At 36.3% G+C, this 18,153-nt stretch overlaps 1 protein-coding gene and 1 pseudogene across 3 annotated transcripts in view; both read left to right on the top strand.

The window, feature by feature from the left end:
- Positions 1 to 18,153, top strand: part of HPS5 (HPS5, biogenesis of lysosomal organelles complex 2 subunit 2) — a 31,099-nt gene that overhangs the window by 991 nt on the left and 11,955 nt on the right. For 2 of the 3 annotated variants that reach the window (XM_011377746.2, XM_011377747.2), the window contains exons 2-16: positions 874 to 1,037; positions 2,551 to 2,661; positions 2,833 to 2,897; positions 3,348 to 3,540; positions 4,703 to 4,836; positions 8,307 to 8,519; positions 8,826 to 8,897; positions 10,978 to 11,066; positions 12,617 to 12,795; positions 13,261 to 13,419; positions 13,983 to 14,169; positions 14,810 to 14,933; positions 15,790 to 15,939; positions 17,115 to 17,192; positions 17,494 to 18,071. In XM_011377746.2, coding sequence (XP_011376048.1) covers positions 930 to 1,037; positions 2,551 to 2,661; positions 2,833 to 2,897; positions 3,348 to 3,540; positions 4,703 to 4,836; positions 8,307 to 8,519; positions 8,826 to 8,897; positions 10,978 to 11,066; positions 12,617 to 12,795; positions 13,261 to 13,419; positions 13,983 to 14,169; positions 14,810 to 14,933; positions 15,790 to 15,939; positions 17,115 to 17,192; positions 17,494 to 18,071 — 2,440 coding nt within the window. In that variant the 5' untranslated portion in view covers positions 874 to 929. Of the gene's footprint in view, positions 1 to 247; positions 269 to 873; positions 1,038 to 2,550; positions 2,662 to 2,832; positions 2,898 to 3,347; positions 3,541 to 4,702; positions 4,837 to 8,306; positions 8,520 to 8,825; positions 8,898 to 10,977; positions 11,067 to 12,616; positions 12,796 to 13,260; positions 13,420 to 13,982; positions 14,170 to 14,809; positions 14,934 to 15,789; positions 15,940 to 17,114; positions 17,193 to 17,493; positions 18,072 to 18,153 lie in introns of those variants that run through there. The other variant, XM_023521873.1, reaches the window with a different exon arrangement.
- On the top strand, positions 12,055 to 12,173 carry LOC111730577 (annotated as a pseudogene).

The raw sequence follows: 18,153 nt of genomic DNA, 5'->3' as shown, positions 1-18,153 counted from the left end.
ATTCAAGAAACACCATATATTAAATCATGGAGGCACAGAAAGTTTATAGAATGAAAGAGGAACAAGAGATGGCTAAATATAGTTGGAGAATGGGAGAGAGGAAAAGGTGGGAGATGAGGATGGAGAAATAGAGATGAGATCATAGATTATGTAAGGAGGGCAGCTCTTGAAGATTTGTACACTGCTTTTTTTAAAGTACATACTGAAGAAAATCTTGTTATGGGACATTTTAAACAGAAGTAGACAGGATAATACAATGAACCTTCATGTACATACATATAATCCAGCTTTAACAATTTTCAACTTTCTGCTGTTCTTGTTTGTACGCTTTTGCATTTGTAGCTAATTTTGTATCCCTTGTCATGTTTAGTTAATAGCAGCTTTCATTTTGAGCTCAGTTCTACTGTATCTAGGTACTGGCTAGGAAGATTATATTCAGTTTTGTGAAAATTTATTTGGATTTTAGTTGACCTCTTGGCTCTGATGAATCAGAAGTGTGACACAGCAACTTTAAAAACACATCTGATGCTATTTTGGGATTGCTATTTTACCATAGAAAAGTTTGACCAGTTTTCTTCTTAAATCCTACAGTGTCCATTCTACTTACACTGTTAAATAAATAGACTGGGATATGATTACAGAGGATCTTGAGAATCTAGACTTGATTTTTCTGGGAGGTTTAGAGTCAGGGATTGACGCAGTACAAGCTGACAGTTGCATATAATTTACCTATGTATGTTTTCTTTCCACCTAGATGCTGAGCACCTCCAGAGTAGAGATCCTTGTGCCTTTTTCTTGTTTCTTTATGTTCTCCACATATTTATTAAATGCATGCCGAATTAGTGGTGAACTTCTTAAATTATTTTTTTGCAGGTTTTATTCAGGAATACTATGCCTATCATTAAACACAGTTCCAACTTTCCGGCTAAATGACTTTTGTGCCAATGATACAGGAGCCCTACAGCCATGTTCTTGCAGAGTTTGAGACTCTGGATCCATTACTTTCAGCCCTGAGGCTGGACTCCAGTCGTCTAAAGGTGAATTTCTTGATCCTTGTATCAATTTCATTTTCATATTCATATATTTGTGTGCTCTTCATTACATTGTGCCCCCTGCCGTTTAGTTTGTTATGTTTTATGGAATCTTGGGTATTCTTACCTGTGCTACAAATGCCTTATATGGAAATACCATGTTCATAGCTCTTTCTTGATTTACTTTTTGAGCTATCATTTGAGTTCTTTTCCATTCTTGGAAACCATGATATTGATTGCTGGGTTTTTTTCCCCCCTCTCAGTAATCTTGCTATCTTCTCTCAGAAAGTAATATATTTGATTGAAAATAAAGTAGTGTAAATGAGTATACCTGTTGCATTTTGAGCAGCTTGAACCACTGCTGTTATATTATGCTCATTCCAAAACAAGGAATTTGGTGTACCCTCCTTTTTAGGGAATAGAGCAAAAGTTATTAGCTCTGCGGGAAGAGGTATATGTTTCCCTCAAATTCTGAGTTCCTTTGATAAACTCAGGAATGACATGGTAAAGAACAAGTCTCATAATCAATTTCAAAATAATTTCATTCTTAGATTTTCGCTCCCAACCCAAAGCACCGTTCTAGTCTCTGAACAAGTGAGACTAGGAAGTAATAGGCAAAGTAATATGAGTTACAATTATGACGATTGATATTAGTTAAGACGTTTTTTAACTGCAGTTTACAGAGTACCTTACCGATAATGGCTTAAGCAATAAAGGTGTTTATAAACTGCATGGAGGGTAGTGTTTCTGGGTTTAGTACAGTGGCCCAGTAATATTCCTGGGGGCCCAGGCTCTCCATCGTTCTTGTTCTACCATCATTCATATGTTGGCTTTTAGTCAGAGTTTCTGGATTTCAGTCACACGGCTACCCATAGGTGCAAGAGAAACTGGATAAGTGAATATTTAAGTTTTCGAGCTTCCATGGTGGAAACAGCAAGGTTGAAAATGGTTGGGAATGTCTGTCAGCCAACCAACAATTTTGCCACAAGGTATTGGGCACAGCATGTTCACTGCTTTCTCTTGCGTGTGAGGAGAGGAATCAGCAGGCTGAGGGTGTGGGGAGACATAATAGTATAGTGGCCTTCATCTGTGTCCTCTGCGGTCTTACTTGGTCTAAAAGCTGTGGGTGTTTTATGCTAATTATACAAACTAGAAATGATTTAAATGAACAAATGATTAAAGTGGTTTTTTTTATCCCCTGGAGACTTACTTAATCTTTCATCATTGTGGTCAGCATCGGAATGACCAAGCTAAATTACACAAAAGATGAATGGTCTCATAACTGGCTTTTGCCAAGGGAAAATTACTCATTTATACAATTGAGCCTTATCAGCTATTTAGAGATTCAATTAAAAATTTAAAGTCAAAATGTTCTTTCTTCTGTATTTTTCACTATATTGGAATGAGAGTATGAGTGCCATTATGTGTTGTCCAACTGGGTAGGGGGAAGAAACCGTGCACAGATCCTCAGTGCCTATTTGATTGACTGTCTCACGCTTGTCTTTTTACATGTTTTTAGTGTACAAGCATAGCTGTATCTCGGAAATGGTTGGCTTTGGGCAGTTCGGGAGGAGGTCTCAATATCATTCAAAAAGAAGGCTGGAAGCACAGGCTTTTTCTTTCACACAGGGTAAGATTAAAGGTAGCCCTGCCATATCCCATTCAGAGTATCTTTCATAAATGCATATTTCTTCATTATAAATAATTATTTGGAATAAAAGAAGAATATAAAATGAGATTTAAAAGTAAAAAAATTACAACTTTTGAGAAGCTGCCTAAAATTTTTCTTTTTGTGCTCTAGGAAGGTGCAATTTCTCAGGTTGCTTGTTGTTTACATGATGATGATTATGTTGCTGTAGCTACCAGGTGAGAAACTGTTTTAAAATTATCTGACCTTTTCCAAATGTATTTTAAATTGACATACGTAGCTGTGCCTTTGTTAGGGTCACTAACCATCCCTGTTTGCCTAGAACCGTCCCAGTTTTAGCACTGAAAGTTCTGTGTCCTGGGAATTCTCTCAGTCCCCAGCAAACCAGAATGGATAGTTGGTCACCCTAGTATTTGTGGAAAATGCTTTTATGAGGTGACAATATTTCAATGGCCTTCAAAGAGAAAGGCAGCAAAGATAATCTAGAACATGTAAGTTCTCTTATACTGGATTGGTGTACTAATGCAAGGAAATTAATACCTTTACTTTCTACTTCCTCTTTTCTGAAGAACAAGTTTTCATATATATTTAATATAGTTGATATTGTGATGCAATTCTACCTTTTTCACCATTGTGAAAAATTTGCTTCTGTGACTCAATTCTTGCAGTCAAGGTCTTGTTGTTGTTTGGGAATTAAATCAAGAGCGGCGTGGGAAACCAGAACGAATTTATGTGTCTTCAGAGCACAAAGGCCGAAAAATTACAGCTCTCTGTTGGGATACAGCTATTCTTAGAGTTTTTGTAGGTGATCACATGGGGAAGGTTTCTGCCATCAAACTCAACACTTCTAAGCAAGTAAAGGTGAGAACCAGTCTAGTTCTTTGTGTATGTGGATGAGATAAAAGGTGTTGTCTTACAGAGTTTAAATTGAAGGATATAATTTTATCCATTGTTTTTCTTGGAGGACTGATCTAGAGCCCAGGATATTAATTTCGAGGAGACTTGTTTGTATGTAGTACATATAATAGCCTGGTTTAACTTGATACTGTTGGCAGGAGGCTTCTGTGAGCTAACTTTAGTCATTTACACTTTGTCTATTGTAGTACTCCATGATTCACTTAAATATGTGAATTATGGCTCTAAATGTATGGCTCACTTAAATATTCTTTAATACTAGGTTATTAAGAAAGAAAAGATGCCTGTTTATTAGTTGTGTGAATAAAATGTCACAACATAGAAATGGCACCAATTGCCCAGGCTCTTATTCTTCTTGTCAAAGGTAGAAGAAACTCAAGGGTCTAGGTATTTTTTCTCTGAGGATGGGTGCAACTTACTGTGAATGGAATCTTAAAGGCACCTCCTGTATTATGCTCAGCTGGGCAGGTCTCCAGGCTTCCTGCCACAGTTACTGTTGGGATAGAAGGCACAAATCTCAGGTTATCCTAACAGAATGCTCTGGTCTCTCATTAAGCCAGGTCCACACTGTTCCTTTTCTCCAAGGCTGTTATATCAGAAGTGGGGGACTTTTATTGGTTTATTTCCTTGTAGGATCCTGGCAGAAAAGAGGAGATCTAACTACCATTTGACTACATTATTTTAATAAACATGTCAGAATATTCTTCTGGTTTGGTCATGATTACTCATCAAAGTTATTTAATTCCTTACATATTTCATCCAAAATACAATTGGAACCCTACACAGAATATATCCCTAATCTGTCTTTTTCCCAAGGGAGAAGTACTAGCTACACGTGAAAAATTCCCTTATATATTCTAAAATTTGCTTCATCTTTTTCATTCCAACCTCTAACACCAGATAATCACAGAACCTTACGAATTCTCTTCCGCAGTTGTATACCAAATTACTTCACATAGCTTTGAGATCCTGACAGGCAAATTAAATTTTGGGCATTAAAATTTTTTTTTGTTGTTATCCAAGATATTTTCATTCAAAGGTAAAGAGAAAGAGTAATGTAATACTAAATGTAATGATAAACTTCATTTCCTTGTCATGTCCCATTTAGGCAGCTGCTGCCTTTGTGATGTTTCCCGTTCAGACAATAACAACAGTTGACTCCTGTGTTGTCCAGTTAGATTATTTGGATGGAAGACTACTTATATCTTCGCTTACTCGATCCTTCTTGTGTGACACTGAGAGGTATATTGATCAACCATGAGTCATAGGATATACAGAATTTTAGAACTGGAAGAGACATAGAAGTCACCTAGCCCAAACCTCTCAATTCAATTATACAGATGTTAATAAGGAACCAGCAGTATGCAAGCTGATGTTAGAGAGTAGAGAAGAGATAAAGGAGGCTGAGAGTCTAGTGGGTGACTAAGACAAATATTTAATTAACTCTATGTGAAACATGGTCTAAGTGTCATGAGGGAAGGCCAAACAAAGGCCTTTTTAATATGGGGAATCAGGAAGTTTTTCTTGATTGAATTTATTGTTTAAATTTATTGTATATAACGGAATTTTACTAAAGGGTAAAATTGGATAAAGAATAATTAAGAACTTTATGAAGCGGACAGATATTCCACGGAAATTTCAAGGATGGAGCCAAAGGTCTAGTGAATGGCAGAGAATTGTATTAGAGGTAGCCGTGAAATACCAGAGTAGAGTAGGAAACAGCTTGAAGTGAATATTAGGTATTGCTGCACTTAAGTTCTTCAGCCTTTCTCGCTGCAGAGAAATTTTCACTGGGCCCCCCGTCCCCTCCAGCTACCTTATTCGTTTTGAACATACATAAAAGAAGAGAGAGTTATATAATGAACCCCTGTGAATCTACTAGCCAGTTTCAATAATTTTGATGAGGATTTTTGGTAGGTGAAATTTGGAAGAAGAGGTGTAGTAGGGGGTATTCTATTCTAGCAGGAAAGAACAGCCCTTTAGGGGAGGAGTGAGAAAGAATTAGGTATATTCTAGAACCTGCCAGTTTGGCTTGAGAAGGGGAGTTGTGGGAGATAAGTTGGTAAATTGGCACCACTCTGAGAGTGACAACCTTAAATGTCATCCTAATTAAGTAGGTAGGTTCTCAGATCATTTATAGAAAATCAGAGATTGGAAATTGATTCCCTTAGAACCATTCAGGCTTGGGAAGTCTTTATTTCCAGGGGTTCTTGTATCTCTGAAAACTGCTATTCTAGAAAGCAGGAATATTTATTCCAAAAAGTTTGAAGGAATATATGCTAACTTTCAGGGATGAAGAGAAGATGTACTTTGTTTTTATTTTCTTGGGATGAGAAAGGCATGTGCGAAGGATGCCAATTATAGCAGGTCTCAGGTGTCTGGTTTCAGAGAAACTAGCTGGGCAGCGGAGAGCCAAAGGCTTGAGATGCAAATGGTCAGTTTATATGGAATTAGGAAAGATGATGTACTTGCTTCTGACTTTTTTCAGACTGTAGATCGGTAATTGAGTTAAGACTTAACAAGAACTGGAGATCATCTAGTGTCACCCTTTCATTTTTATAGATTAGAAAGCCTAGGCCTAGTGAGTGATAAAGCTTGCCTGACATCACATAGCTAGGAAGAGGCAGGCAAGATAGGACATTTCGGTTTTGATTTGTGCCCTTTCTGTTACCTCAGTTACCTCTAATATGTCCTTTGACATTAGACCTTTCATCATTAACTTCACTCTTGAAATTTTGGTAAAATATTTGTTAGTTTTACAAAGTTCTTAACTATTTTTCATTTATAGGTTTTCAAGTTTACCAAATGGCCCACTTCAGAAATTTGGCTGGAATTCTAACAAGTGGGCAGAATACTGAACTGAATGAACACCTTCTTGGGGTGGTTTTGAAGATCTAGTGAAGTGGTGTATGTGAAAGGCTTTTTAAAATTAAGAGCTAAATAAGTGGAGGTTTATTTTTCTTTGTGCAGTAGAGTTGCTAATCATTTTCTCGTTTCACAGGGGTGTGGCTAGAGTTGGTTATGAGCATAATATAGAACCTGCTGCTAAAATAACATGTTTTAGAAATGCTCATTTTCTGTAAGCTAGAATTCTGATTTGGGGGACCTGGATAGCATAATTTTAAAAATTCATTTATTTTAAAAACTTTTTATTTGTGTCAACCTATAGTTCCTCCCAACAAACAGCATTTTTTTAAAACAGATTCCTGCTAATCAAAGAAATAGATATGAATTTGGTTCTCCTGCCAGCCACTGTCTACTTTGTCAGTATTGTTAATGATAAAGGTGGATCTTAGGAGGAAATAGAACAAACAGAAACAAAGAGCTATGATACAGTGGAGAGAACATCGGTTAATAGAATCTGACAATATGATTTCAGGTTCTGGTTCTGCCACTTTTAAACATTGCTAAATGTCAGTTTCCCCTTCTAGAATGTAGAGATAGTTTGCAGGATTAACAAAGATAATGTATATGAAGTACTTAGCCTTTGTGCCTGTCACATATTGTTTGAAAATGTACAAAAGATTAATGAGCATACAGCATTGACTGTATTTGTTCACTCAGCAAACATGTATTGTACTCATCTGGATCTTTAGCACTGTATTAAGCACCACAGAAGATATAAAATAAACAAGAAATATCTTTTATTTTCCAAATGAGGAACATAAGTAATAAAACCAGAACTTCCGATATTCTACATTTCAAAGCACTTTCACATCCATGTTCTTATAGTAAAGCTGATGTTATATTTTATTCACGAAGCAGAAAAGTACAGAGATATCTATCTATTGAATTATTTAAGGTCACGTAGTAAATTCACACTAGAGAGCATATTAGATCATTCTTCATTAAAAGCATTTGAGTATATAGAGCACTACAATGTATTGAGTGCTTTTTGCGGGCCAGATGCTGTGCTGTATACTGGGAATTCAACCAAAGAGGAGTAAGAAATGGCCTTTGTCTTGAAGAAAATCATAATCTACATTTCAGATAGACACAGTTGCCATATGTAATGTAAGTGCTATGAAAACATAGCATAGGAAGCATGTAATTCAGCTTATAGGAGTGGGAAATCTCAGAGGAAGAACGATAGAGCTAAGTCATGAAGAATACATAAACGAGTTTTCAGGAAGAGACATCCTTATCATTATCACCTTTCATGGTCCCAGAAAATGTGCTAAGCTCTTTTATTATCTAGCTTATGTAACCATAAGAGAACAGAATATTCCACAGTACAGAGTTTCAGAAGGACTTAGCATTTTGAGGAAAGAGTGAAGAGCTTATTGGGTGTTTGTGCCAGGGGAATGGCTTGGGAGACAGGGTTGGAGAGGTAGGTTAGTAGCTTCCATGGAGTGGTCAAAGAACAAGGTGATTTGGAAAGCAATCAGTAAGATTTACGGATGTGTGAAATGGTTTGGTGGCACTCTTTGTTTAGATTTGAAAGAGACCTTCACATGAATTCTGAGCCTCTCATTCTGTGGATAATAAACTAATGTGAAGTGATTTGCTTCCTGTCACAGAAATAGTTAATGGCTAGAGCTAGAACGCTGTTTTAACCTTTCCATTTTGTTGTTCTTTCCACCATATTGCTAATATGAATAGAGAGAGAGGACATTAGGAGTGAGGTTATTATGGCCATGCTGATTTGTAGTGCCATAGTTTTGACTTTTTTTTATAGGTAAACATGCTTTCTCTTCCTTTTTGGGCATTAGAGAGAAATTTTGGAAAATTGGAAACAAGGAAAGAGATGGAGAATATGGAGCTTGTTTCTTCCCTGGGAGATGTTCTGCGGGCCAGCAACCCCTAATATATTGTGCTCGCCCTGGCTCCAGGATGTGGGAAGTGAACTTTGATGGAGAAGTTATAAGTACACATCAGTTTAAGAAGCTCCTCTCATCACCACCTCTGCCTGTGATTACTCTAAGGTAATGATTTATGTAGCTGGAAAGGAGTATTTGAAGAACTTTAGGGAGGGATTGGATTGAAATCCCTGATATTCTACATGTGTTAAAGATTTTATTATGCCTGTTAAGAGTGAAGTAGGAATTTTACTAAAAGATTCAGAGAAACCAAAAAGTCTGATCAACTGTCTTTCATATGACTTAAATTGAATAAGGGCAGATGCAGTTAGGCTCTGAGTTTGTTTTGGAGGCAAAAATTATTTTCCTATATAGGGAAAAGCATACTTTTATGTTGTAATTAAGTCATTAACAACCGTATTTACTCCCTAGATCTGAACCGCAGTATGATCATACAGTTACATCCTCCCAGTCTTTGTCTTTCCCCAAACTCTTGCATATTAGGTAAGTTTCTCCTTTTGATTCTTTAAAAGAAAAAATGAACACCTAACTTTTTCTCTTTGTTTTTTATTCAAGGGCAGTTAGCTTTTTAAGATTTTTTTTGTACTAAACTATTTTTAGAAAATTAGGAAATGACTGTGTTATGTGAAGTGTTCTGTGTAGAAGAGGAATGAAAAGATCGTAGAAATATGCTTCCTTTCCTGCTTTGAACTGACCTATTGGACAGTTTATAATTGTCAGGGAACTTTTGACAATTCGAGCTAAGAGCTGTAGGGACTTGTTCATTCATAATCTCCCCTACCTGTTGCATGTTACAGTGAAAGCCAGTCTCAGATTGAAGTCTGCTGCACTTATATATGTTTCTTAGCAGGCAGGTGGAAAAATAGTTGTAGAACTTGTTGTTGTAAGCTTGTTGAAATTTCTGTTCTCTGTCCTTTAGGTACTCTGACAAGTACCTTTCATGAAAGATCTGTTTGAGGTCTTTTCAGCTAGCCACATTCTAACATCAGGGTTCAGTTACCTTCTAGTTCTATCAGGTGCAAAGCCTGTTGTTAAATGGTAGCACAGAGTGCCATTAAAGGCTTTCAGCTTCTAGGCTTGCCAGTTCTAACACCTTGTTCTGCAAACGTGGAGGTGCCAGTGTATGATTTCCAGCCAATCTATATGTCTGGAACTCTACTTATGTTCATCAATGGAAAATTATTTCTAATATCCCATAGGCTAATGCATAAGATCTCTAATGCAGATTCAGAGAATGTTATTTAGAGGTTATTATAGGATACTCTGGAGTGTGGACTCCTGATTGGATTTTTTCAAAGGCTAACTTAACTAACTGCTCTTAGAATGTGATTTTTTTTAACTTAACTCTTGAAATGTTAATTGCTCCTAATTTATGTATATGTCACACTGCCTATACTAAAGTATTTAAAAGTAAATTGTAGACAATATAACTTTCGTAAATCCATAAAGTATCCTGAGTTACTGAGAAAGACAGCTATTTATTTACCCATAATTAGATAAAGCATATTAAAAACTTTATGGCCCTTATCACAGTTTATAATTACATATTCATGCAATATTTATGTTCATCTTACTCCTAGACAGCAAACTCTGTGAGGACTCCATGTCTGTTTTGTTCACTATTTTATTTTCAGTGCCTGGCATAGACACTTAATAAATATTTATGGACTATGATGTGATATGTGGGATGTGGGGAAGTCCCTTACCCAAGAGTGTGTTTTCTAATGGTGAGAACCAACCATCTGCTTGGTTCTCCTGGTAGAGTTATTCCTTTGAGTTAAGCTATTTAAACTCCTTTTACAGTTCCTGCCATAGTTAACAAAGCTCTTCATGATCCGGCTCTGCCTACTTCTCAGCATCAGCAATAATTATTGCCACTTTGAAGCCTTTGCTGACTCTTCCAGCGGTTTTATATTAGACACTATTCCCATGCGTTGTCATCAAGATAGAAATGAGAAGAGCTCCATATTAACAGGAGATATGAGAAATAGCCTCTGAGCTTCAAATATATATATGTTATTATTAAATAGCAATAACATTTATCTTGATGAATTGCTACAAGGTTAGATAATATAGCTCTTTAATAAAGTTTCCAGAACCTGGTTGACTAGGTGTTTTCAACCTTTTATTGCTCCCACACAAGTCAGGATGTCAAAATATACCAGCACTAAAAATGGCTCACTAAAGCAGTGATAGGTGATGAGGTATTAGGTTTAGTATTTGCTTTAAATGTACCCCTGTCATACCACATATGAGAAGTTTAGGAGCTTTAGCAAACATCAGGTAAGATACCAGTCTTTTCTTTTTCTAGGAGGTATTTAGTGTATATGTCTGAATTTTTCCTAATTTGGCATCATATTATAATTTTTTTTTTAGTAGGCTGTTGTTATAGTCAGAAAAGAGGTGTTAGGACATGATTAGTTGGGTCATCGTTGTGTTTTCTTTGTACAGACTGATTTTCTTTTAATAGTTAATGTGAGGGTCTGAATTAAGGGATTTATATCATAAACTTCGTATCTGAGCAAACTAGAATTCTCTTGACTTCTTTCATTTTCTCTTGCAGTGAGCATTGTGTGTTGACTTGGACAGAAAGAGGAATTTATATTTTCATTCCTCAGAATGTTCAAGTTCTTCTTTGGAGTGAAGTCAAAGGTAATTATATTTTTCTTCCTTTTGTAATTTTTAATCTTGTACTTGTGAAAGATTTAATTATTGTAGGAGGATTCTTTTGTGTAAGAAGTGGAAAAATAGAACGAGGTGACATTTCTTATAAAGATTAATATCATAGATGTTTCCCATTGTAAGGTACTTCACAAGCATACATTTGTGAATTTGTGTTCAGTTACTTAGTTTTTCATGCTTTTTAAACTTTTAAATACAGGCTTTAAAAAATTATTATTCTTAAATATTAGTAAACACTGCTAAGGATCAAATATGTTAATTTTTTCCCTTTATTTAACCTAAACCTTTACCCCTGTTAGAAGTCTTGCTTTAACCTCCTATTTTGTGTCTCAGTAGTTTGGAGTTCAAAAAGTGCTTGTGGGAACAATAGTCACTGTATATGGCTAAGACAGAGAAAATCAATCTCTGTATTTTGATTAAAACCAGGATTGTAGGAAATCTATCTTTTTTAGCATTGCTTCTCAGAGTGTATTTTGACTTTTGGGTCATTTTCTACATTGCAAAAACATAAAAAGAAAGAAACCATTATCTGATCAACATTGTTTTCTTGTGAATTAAATACCCTAAGGGTGTCCCATGAAAACTTTTTTTTCCGTTTAACTTTTTAAAGTTGACATATACATTGTATAATATATTAAGGTTGTATAAGGTTGTATAATGTGTTGATTTGATGCATTTATATGTTGCAGTATGGTTATCAGCTTCCATGGCGAGAATATTTAAGGTGTAGTCTCTTAGCAACTTTGAAGTATTGTTGACTATAATCACAATGCTGTGCATTACATCTCCAGAACTTACTCTTCTTCTAACTGTACATGTGTGCCCTTGACCAACAGCTCCCCAGTTCCCCTAAAACCCCCAGTCCTTGGAAACCACCATTCTACTCTGTTTCTACAAGTTCTGCTTTTTAGCGTCCACACATATAAGTGATTTCAAAACTAGTGTTTCAAGTTCTTTTGTCTACGGCCATGCCACCCTGAACGTGCCCAGTTTTGTCTGATCTTGGAAGCTAAGCAGGATCGGGCCTGGTTAGTACTTGGATGGGAGACCACCTAGGGATGCCAGGTGCTGTAGGCATTAAAAAAAAAGTTCTTTCATGTTCTACCTTTAAATCTTTTCATGATCTGTTTTTTCGTGAATTGTTTGTTGGTTTACATATTATGTTAAAATCTATTCATTGACATCAGATTGAAACTCTCAGAAATGTTATAGTCTGACCTCTAATGTAGAGTATGCCCTCTTTTAAAGTCCCAATTCCTTTTCACAGAAAATAGCATTGTAAACATAGGATTTTAGATGAGAGATGTGTTTCTTTCTCTGTATCTTTTATTATTGTTCTTTTCAGAATAGTGTCTAAAATATGATTTTTTCATTGAAATGCAAGTATAAAATAGAGATGAAATTCAGTCAAGCCAAATCTTTATAAAAAGTGAATTTGTTAGAATAATTTCAGCCCTTGCAAAAATGGAAAATGAGTATTTGGTTAACATCCTATGTTTTCATCCCTGTGGTTTTTGTAGATATTCAGGATGTAGCTGTCTGCAAGAATGAGCTGTTCTGTTTGCACCTAAATGGGAAAATATCACATCTTTCCCTCTTATCTGTGGAACGCTGTGTGGAACGCCTGCTAAGGAGAGGCCTGTGGAATCTGGCTGCTTGCACTTGCTGTCTTTTCCAAAATTCTGTCATTGCTGGCAAAGTGAGTCAGAGAGGCTTGCAGGTTCATCTGGGTTGTTAAAACAGTTCTAACTTGTAAGATGGTGCTACAGAGTTGTTTGGCTTTATTAGCCCTTTCTATATGACCTACAGAGAAAGCAACAATAAATTCCCAAAGGAAGCATGACAAATAAATCTAGGGATGGGTGGAGAGTAAGAAAAAGGGCATACTTTTCATTTAAAAAAATATATCAAGTTTGCCCACAAATTTATATGAATTTCAGCCTTTGTTTTAAGAGGGATTATTGTGCTTATGGTAACTCTTAATTAAATTTTTAATTCCTAAGATAATTGTCATTAAGTCATTCCTTAGCTTGTTAAGCCTTTTTAAAGCACTTTTGGGGTTTTATGTTCTATTAGACCTCTTTCAGTATATTGACCATTTGAATATAGATTTAGTTATAAATAGTAGGCTATTCTATTAGGTTTCTACTTATCCTTTTATTAGGGAAGAAAATCTTTGACTGTAGATAAATTGGAGCATTTGAAATCTCAGCTGGATATCACAACCTCTAGTGATCTGATTTCTCAACTGGAAGAATTGATCTTAAAATTTGAACCTTTGGATTCAGCTTGCAGTAGTAGAAGAAGCTCCATTTCATCACATGTAGGTATTCTCAATTTTAAAAGGGTTTTACTGCATATTAAGATTTTTCTACCTTAAGTTGTACTCACTTGCCTCTAGGATCCCAAAACTTATCTTCCTCACCATATAGTAGATTTATGGGAAAGGTGTCAAGAAGGGGCTTTCTTTCAGCTGTTGGACAGCTCTCTGAAGCCTCCATTTAGGTGTGTCTTGAAGTCACATTTCGTTTTGTCATTGTCATATTCTGTTTGCAAATGTACCTCATATAGCCTTCAACACAAGTTAAGTTGCTCTTGTTATGTGATTTCAGATATTCATGCTAATTTATAGCTCAGGATTATCTCTTTTAATCCCCATTTTCACTGGGAGGCTTTATGGAGACAAGCTATAGAAATAGTAGTATGATGCTACTAGCATGTGAAAGTGACCCAGCTGCCAGGACCCTAGACCTTGCTCACCAGTTTGTACTGATAAGTCATAATTGTTGTTATTGACTTGCTACTTTTACTGTTGGTTTATCTCTTAAAAGGGTATATAGTGTTATAAAGGGAAGTTTTAATTTGGTTTTTAAAAAATTTTTTCAGGAAAGTTTCAGCATCTTGGACTCTGGTATTTATCGTATCATTAGTAGTAGAAGAGGCAGTCAGTCAGATGAAGACTCTTGTTCCCTTCACAGCCAGACCCTCTCAGAAGATGAGAGACTTAAAGAATTCACCTCACAACAAGAAGAGGACCAACCAGATCAGTGTTTCAGCTCACATGGAAATGAAGGTAATGAGTGTGTCTTTTGTTGGTTGCAGATGTGAAGCAGTTATTTTCTGTGACTTCTGTTTGCCAAGATTATCTTGTGTATAGAGTTTTCTATTAGGTGTTAATAATTTTTATGTTGATAAAATTTCCATCCAGACCTATAGATCTGATCACCCTCATGTTTAGGCTAACATAGGTAAAGTAGCTAATTTTAATCATGCATCAAAATGCTGGAAAGGTTAAGAAACGAGGTCATTAACCAAAAGAGTGGGACAATTTTATTCTGACTAACCAAATTATTTTCCATCAGGAATGAAAAATTACTACAGTTTGGGGGCCAGTGCTTTCACTTTTTGATGTTCGAACATTCCTGTGACTGAACTGTTGAGAAGAGTTTAATAGAGACTGTAAACTTCCTTTTTGACTTATGGGGATTCAGGGTTAGTAGGAAAATGAAGGTACCTGCCTGAGTGTTTCATATGTGGACCATCTTGTGCATCTTGTGAACTTGTGTTCCGCTCATTTGTATCTGGGTCAGTTGTGATTTTGGTATTGAATTTTTCATTTTCTTTGGCTTATTTGTTTCAGAATTTCTTTAAAGATTAAAAAACTCTCATGTGATTGGATTTTGTTTTTCCCCTCTCCCAATTCCATTCATTAGACAATGTTTCTCGTGTTCCGGTGACGTATGAGACAGATAAGAATGAAACTTTTCTCCCCTTTGGCATTCCATTATCATTTCGCTCTCCATCTCCTCTTGTGTCTCTTCAGGCTGTCAAGGAAAGGTAAACTAATTATAATTAGTCTTGTCATTTAATCCCATTTCTGGTTTTACTTCATTTATCACCTTAGGTATTTTTGTGCTGAGAATGGAAATACATTTTAAATGAGAAAAAGAGTCTCTAGGTTATTTCTCATATCACCCTGTTAACATGGAGCTCTTCTCATTTTCATCTTGGGGAATTCAGCTTCCTTCTTTGAGTAGCTGGATATTTGAGTTGTTATAGATGTGGTTTTTAACCCACAGACAGAGCAAAAGTTTAAAATCTTATTTTTTTTTCTCACCCCTGATAGCAGCAGTTTCCATGTATCAGTCATTTCTTGATCCTCAGTTTGGGCTCAGAGTTGGAGAATTCAGAAGTATTTCTAGGTACTCCATGGGACTAGGATTGGCCTTTGAGTTTCAGAGAGAAGACTTTATACAGCTACTTCACTGTTTATCTGAGTCTTATTGGATACAAATTTTGCTTATTAAGAAGGATATGTTGTGACTAGTTGGCAACTGAGTTTCATGAAGAAATTTTTTGTTAATTCTCTGGCCAGGTGATCACATGGCCTCCTTTGCCTAAGTTGACAGAAACATTGCAGACACAACTGGAGTTAAAGACCTTTTTTTTTTTAAGCACAGAATTAAGGCAGTTTAGTAAATGAAGTGAATCCTTATTATACTGTAAATTTTACGTGGCCCTTATACGAAATATGTAGTTGTTTAGGGACGGTGTTGTAAATAGAGTTTTTCTCTTTGTTAAGGCCAAGTTGCCTGGCTAGGACTAACAAGAACACAGAGAACTCAAGTACTGAATTTCTCATTCTTGGCAGTAATGAGATTTCTCATATTAGTTTTTGTTATTTGACTCCCAGTGTTTCAAGCTTTGTACGTAAAACTACTGAGAAGATTGGCACCCTTCATACGAGCCCTGATCTGAAAGTGAGACCAGAACCCAAGGGTGATGAGCAGTCATGTGAAGAAGATGTGAGTCCAGTCACCTGCCCAAAGGAGGAAGATACTGAGTAAGCCCTTGCATATAAGTCTTTGTAAATTCTAGAAGACTCAGCTGTCCATTTGAAGAAAGCCATAGACTATGTTCTGTTGGAGAAGGCAAGTGTATGACTCTGTTCATTGTTGATTGTGTAGCTCATAAAAATTGTGAATACCACAGATTATGTGTTGGAAAATTACATTTACCAATAGAAAGTTTGTTGAGACAGTTTTAAGTTAGCTCCTCTTCCATCTGTCTCCTGTACAACCTTCTTCTCCTCTAAATCTCTTCAAATTTCTGGGATATTAGAGTATTAGATTCAGATGACCAAGGATCTAGGCCTTGTCCTGGCTCTGCTTCTGACTAACATGTGACTTTGGATAAGTCACTAATATTCTCTCGCCTGTAAGATGAGAGCATTGGCGTTGATGTCTTACCTTGTACCTTTTTATGATATGCTGATGGCATAGTTCTTATGCAGTAGAGTTGTGGTAGAGCCCTTGGTCTGGCACAGTGGGAAGTGTCTTGTCCATCTGGTTTCTGCCTTATTTCATAGTTGAGGGGATCTTAGCATTAGAGGCAAGTAAGCTTAGCACTCATTCAGGAACTGAGAGAGAGAGAGAGAGAGAGAGGGAGAGAGAGAGAGAGAGAGATCCATAGGCCCACAGTATTGGGATAGTCAGATGAAATGGAAAGTGTGTTACCCTTAAAATAACTTGGTGAATCTACATGTTCATAGGAAAAAAAGTACAGATATTGCTATGGCATTTAAGGCAGCTCTCAGACTGATGTTAGCCCACCTTTCCAGTCTCATTTTCAACTACATCCTTCTAAGCACTGTAAATTTCAGTCCTGTCTGCCTTTCTTTATGTTGTTTCTTACATCTGCAGTATTTCTCCCCATTTTTCCTAACACAAATACCGTCTCTTCAGGAAAGCTTTTGTCAATTATTCCTTTTTCTGTGCTTTCTGAGCAGAATGCTTGTACTACTCTTTAGCATTCATTTTATTCTTTTATATTATAGTTTGTCTTTTGTATGCCTTGCTTTCTGACTTGAGCTTACTCATCTTGAGGCCAGGACCATTTTGTATACGCAACAGTTTATCTCAGATAACATTAAGTACAGTACCTGCCACTTAGTAAGCACTTAGAAATATTTGTCTAAGGAAGTTCTAATCCCCTCTAACTCTTTTCTCACTTTTCTAGGGGAAAACAAGAAGTAACTAGTCAACCTTCAGAGGAAGATAAGTTCCAAGAGCTTAAAATAGCAACAGTAGAAGCAGTGTGAGTGTTTATGAATGAGGAAGTTTTATAGTGAATGGGAATCACTTTTTGACATCATCAGTAGTGGTCCTGAGACAATGTGGAGCAGAGGTAGTCTCATTTGGAACTGAAATTCAAGAATTAGTATAAAGTTAATAATGTTCTCTGTATTATCATCTTGCTGTGATAATTATTGAAGACCTGCAAAGTAACATTTATTCCAGATAAGTATAATGTATTCATTAGGTTTATTTAGCATGAAATAATTTGTTTTAATTAAAACACATGAAATATAAATTTCATACTTGTCTGTCTTATGTAGGACCAAGCTGCAGGACCCACTGGTTTTATTTGAACCCAAGTCTCTGAGAATGGTTTTGCAGGAGTGGCTTTCACAGTTAGAAAAAACATTTGTCATGAAGGACTTTTCAGGCATTTCAGATACTGGCAACTCATCCATGACATCAAACCAGGATGTGCTATCGCTTGATGAGTCACAAAAGGGAATATTAGATGAAGATAATGAAAGAGAAAAAAAGGACTCTTTAGGCAATGAAGACACTGTTGATCAAACATCTTGTGAATCTGTAAATAGTCTGAGGGAGCCCTTGGATGACCTTTTTCAAGTATGTCCTCCATGCAGCATAGCAAACAGTCTCCAGAAGGACCTCGCTGAATTGACAACATTATGTTTGGAATTGAATGTATTGAATTCTGAGATCAAAAGCACAAATGGACATGTGGACCACACTTCACAAGAGTGCTCTCCTGAAATTCTGGCTTGTCAGTTCCTAAAGAAGTACTTTTTTCTTCTGGACTTGAGGAGAGCAAAAGAGAGTATCAAGCTTAGTTATGCTAACAGCCCTTGTGTTTGGGATACTTTTATCGAAGGATTGAAAGGTAATACTGAGATTGTCTTACCAAAAATAGAAATTAGTATAGAGCATCTTGGCATTTTTGAGGTTAAAAAATAAGAATTAAG

This window comes from Pteropus vampyrus, unplaced genomic scaffold (genome assembly GCF_000151845.1).
Source record: "Pteropus vampyrus isolate Shadow unplaced genomic scaffold, Pvam_2.0 Scaffold321, whole genome shotgun sequence".
In the NCBI taxonomy this organism is placed as follows: Eukaryota; Metazoa; Chordata; class Mammalia; order Chiroptera; family Pteropodidae; genus Pteropus; species Pteropus vampyrus.
This window is presented reverse-complemented; position numbering and strand designations above follow the sequence as displayed.